Source organism: Gavialis gangeticus, unplaced genomic scaffold (genome assembly GCF_001723915.1).
Source record: "Gavialis gangeticus isolate Ggan-Ray unplaced genomic scaffold, GavGan_comp1, whole genome shotgun sequence".
Taxonomy (NCBI): Eukaryota; Metazoa; Chordata; order Crocodylia; family Gavialidae; genus Gavialis; species Gavialis gangeticus.
In genome coordinates this window covers 9,688,845-9,692,479 of record NW_017728995.1, presented here as the reverse complement: position 1 = coordinate 9,692,479, position 3,635 = coordinate 9,688,845, and the positions used below count along the sequence as shown (strand labels likewise).

At 45.4% G+C, this 3,635-nt stretch overlaps 1 protein-coding gene across 1 annotated transcript in view; it reads left to right on the top strand.

Annotated features, from left to right (window-relative positions):
* The window catches only part of PPM1L (protein phosphatase, Mg2+/Mn2+ dependent 1L), a 272,121-nt gene that overhangs the window by 251,034 nt on the left and 17,452 nt on the right, over window positions 1-3,635 (top strand). Inside the window, exon 3 of the mRNA XM_019503229.1 lies at window positions 3,096-3,257. Within this exon, the coding sequence (XP_019358774.1) occupies window positions 3,096-3,257 (162 nt within the window). The remainder of the gene's footprint in view (window positions 1-3,095; window positions 3,258-3,635) is intronic.

Here is a 3,635-nt window from a genome sequence, read left to right as displayed (position 1 = left end):
CCCAACCTGCAACATGCCCCCCCGCCAGCCCAGCCCTGCTGGTGCCTCTCACCCCTGACCTGCAGCCCCCTGGTGCTGCCTGTGCCCCACACTCCCAACCCATGATCCACCGCCCCCCGGGTATCCCTCACTCCCAACCCACAGCCCCTCCAGCCCTGCCAGTGCTGCTCACTCCAACCCGCAGACCCCTGCTCCCCCCCAGCCCTGCAGCATCACTCAGCCACTCTGCCCTTGCGAGCAGGGGCACCAGCCCCAATGCCACCAGCCCAGCCACATAGCTCCCCTCTCCCCCTTTACCTACTTGAGGGACAGGTGCCTCCCCCACCCCCTTGCTCTGCTGCAGCCCCAGCGCTAGTAAGCACCTGCCCCACTCACATACCCATCCCCCCCACAGCCCCCTGACACAGACACATAGGCCCCAAGGCGTAGCTCTCCAACCCCCACCCCCCACTGCTTTACCTGCGTGCAGCTGCCAGGGCTGCTCCCACCGCCCTACCTGGCTGCATGCTGGCCATGTGCATGTGCGCCCTGCCTCCAGTTGCCCTCCCCCCACTTCCTCCAGCCCCAAGTAGTTCCTTGCTGGGGCAAGCTGGGAAGTGCCAGGAAAAACTTTGATGCTGAGCAGAGCAAAATCCCGGGCATTTGTTGATATTTTAAAAAACAACCTGGACGCAGATTGGAGGACCCAGAAAGAGGACATGTCCGGGAAAACCCTCATGTATGGTAACCCTAATTCAGATGTGCGTCTGTAACTGAATTTTAGAAAATATAACTTGCTTGAAACTTGGTAGAACATGAGTATTTATTACATTTTGCAGAGATGATGACACGGGAATATCTAGAAGATGGGCCTCTATCCCTGTGTAGAAAGGAAAGCGTAAGAGAGATTAACAGCAGTTGTTACGCAGAGAGGTATATTTTGTAAGTGTGATGCTTTGCCAAGGTAACTGGCCCTGGCTCCAAGAGACAAAATGAGGAGTGAAGAGACAAAAATACAGCAACAGAAACAGATGTTACAGCTCCAAAATGTTCATAACTTACCATCTTTGTTCCTACTTACACCCCACAGCAATAGTCCTGTGTTATTTTTAACTCTCCCTGGTTTTGTTGCCAGCGACAGCATGAAACAGTCTCCTGAGAGGGCTCTGCCCTCTCGTACTTGCATCTCCTGGCTGACATCAGTGAAAAGTTGTACAAATATATCAGAAGGCAAAATAGCACCAACTCTGTACTCAGTGAACCAATGTGACATATCTAAAAATAACTTTTTTCCATTTAAATGTGTTCCTCAGCTTTGTGTAATTGTTAACTTCTCTTGATTTTAAAAGACAGTACATTTAGAGGAAATGCAGGCTGGTGGTTTGAGCAGAGTCCTGGAAACCAATTTGACGCTGACTTCCTGTCTAGTCTTAACCATGTTTGTGCCTCAGTTCACTTGTCTTGAAAATGGGGAAAGAGCTGTGTAGCTCATGATTGCAACATCGTTTTATACTTATTTGCAGGGGTTTTTTGTAAACTCAAATTTATTTTATTTCTGTGAGTATTAAGTGTTCTTGGATATTAAACCGTCTCAACTATGCACAAGTATAATCTATTAGCAGTAAGCTTTATTATAATGACATCTTTGCACCTATCTTTTATTGAAAGACTGTCTGAGGCAAAACATTCCTCTGGGCCTTTAGGTCACATGATAGTTTAATTTTGGCCTCATTTATATTTGATATCTGCCTTCCCAAACTAATGCTGTGTATATGCGCACATGCGTGTGTGTGTGTGTGTGTGTGTGTGTGTGTGTGTGTGTGTGTGTGGGTGGAAGTTTTGTACATAAAATCAATGCTTATCAGATTCCAAATTGGGAAAATGAGAAATATTTTCCAGCTTCTCTATTAAACTTTGCCTTTTTTTTTTTTTTTTTTCATTTCTACTAAATGAAACATGATAACAAAATGTAGACATCCTTATTTCTGTGAGATAATAAGGAAAGGACCGGTCCTTCAGACAAGTATCTACAGGACTCTTACCAGTGACTTGAGCCATTTTGCCCATGTGTCTTCTCACAGCGTATACACCAGGGGTGGGCAAAATGCGGCCCGGGGGCCGGATGCGGCCCACCAGGCCATTCTGTATGGCCCACGGGCCCCTAAAAAATTTAGAAAATTAACCTGCCCTGACCTGCCTGTCATGTGGCCCTCGATGGCTTGCCAAAACTCAGTAAGCGGCCCTCTGTCCAAAATAATTGCCCGCCCCTGGTATACACAGTGTAACATATCCTTGAGCTCATCCTTGCCACAAGGCCTCTATCCTAAATCATATTCTGTACCCTGCAGAGGATGTGCATCCTATTTACATCCACTGCTGGGGGCATGGCATGGCATACCAGTCTTGACAGCAGTCCTCTCCGTCAGGGCCACGTAGAAAGTTATACTCAGATAAGATTTATTTTATTCATGCATTTCTCAAATGTAGCAATTGCCATTCACAAAGACTACTAGTAGGCTGCTATGCCAATAGAAATTTTCTCCTGTTATTTTCCTTGACCAGTAGGAGAAGACAGCTGTCAGGCTGAGTGAAGAATCTATTTTCCCTTACCTGAACTTCTCTCTGTCTGCCTTAATTTGGACAACAATTTCCTGCTAGTGAACTTTATCACGTCTGAACCAGAAGGCGGACAGGATGTAGTTTTTAACAGCTATTTTCCCCATTATGTGAATGCTCACTGTCCCATGAGACAGCAATATAAACTGGGTATATTAGGAGAAGTTTCTTTATCCAAGCAGGTTTCTGCTCTAAGTTCATTGTAAAATTGCACCTAAATGATAAAGCAGACGAGAGATGTTGTGCTGGGGAAATGACCCTGTAATTCCAGCCTGTCGGAGTTAAAATCCAGTGGACTAAAATTATAGTTAGAAGAAATTGACTATCAGGTTTGATCAATGCCATTAAATAAACCGTCATCAGAGCACAAGATGTTTCAGGCAGATACAAGTGCAGCTGCTACTGCTTGTGGTTGCCAGAAACAGATAACAGCTGGTGGAAGGTCTGTGGTGTAAGTAATGGTGATTCTGTTTCATTGCCTCTTTTCCCTCCTTTTTCAGGCACAACATGTTTGATTGCATTGCTGTCAGATAAAGAATTAACAGTGGCCAATGTTGGTGATTCCCGAGGCGTCTTGTGCGATAAAGATGGGAATGCTATCCCCTTGTCACATGATCACAAGCCCTACCAGCTGAAGGAGAGGAAGAGGATTAAAAGAGCTGGTAAGCATATAAGCTTATCTTTTTTTGGTGTAAAAAATGCATTCTACTATACTTGACTCTGTAATTAGTATAAAATTATTTTTCCACCTAAGATGCAGAAAGGTGCCAGATTGAGTATTTTGAAAATAATATCTTCACAGTACATAATGCTTTTCAGCCCTAGGTCTCAAAAAGCATGTGAAACGAAGCCACAGAAATTAAGACCATGGTTATATAATAAATGAGATCTCTACTTGCCAGCAGTAGCGGGCTCGTGCATCCTTAGCTGCTTCAAGTGGGCTGCTGCCTCCTAAACTGGAAGCAGAGTAGCCACATTGCAAGTGAGTTAATTGGCCCTGTCACTCAGCAGTGCTAATTGCCCCTCTTCCCTGCCCCATT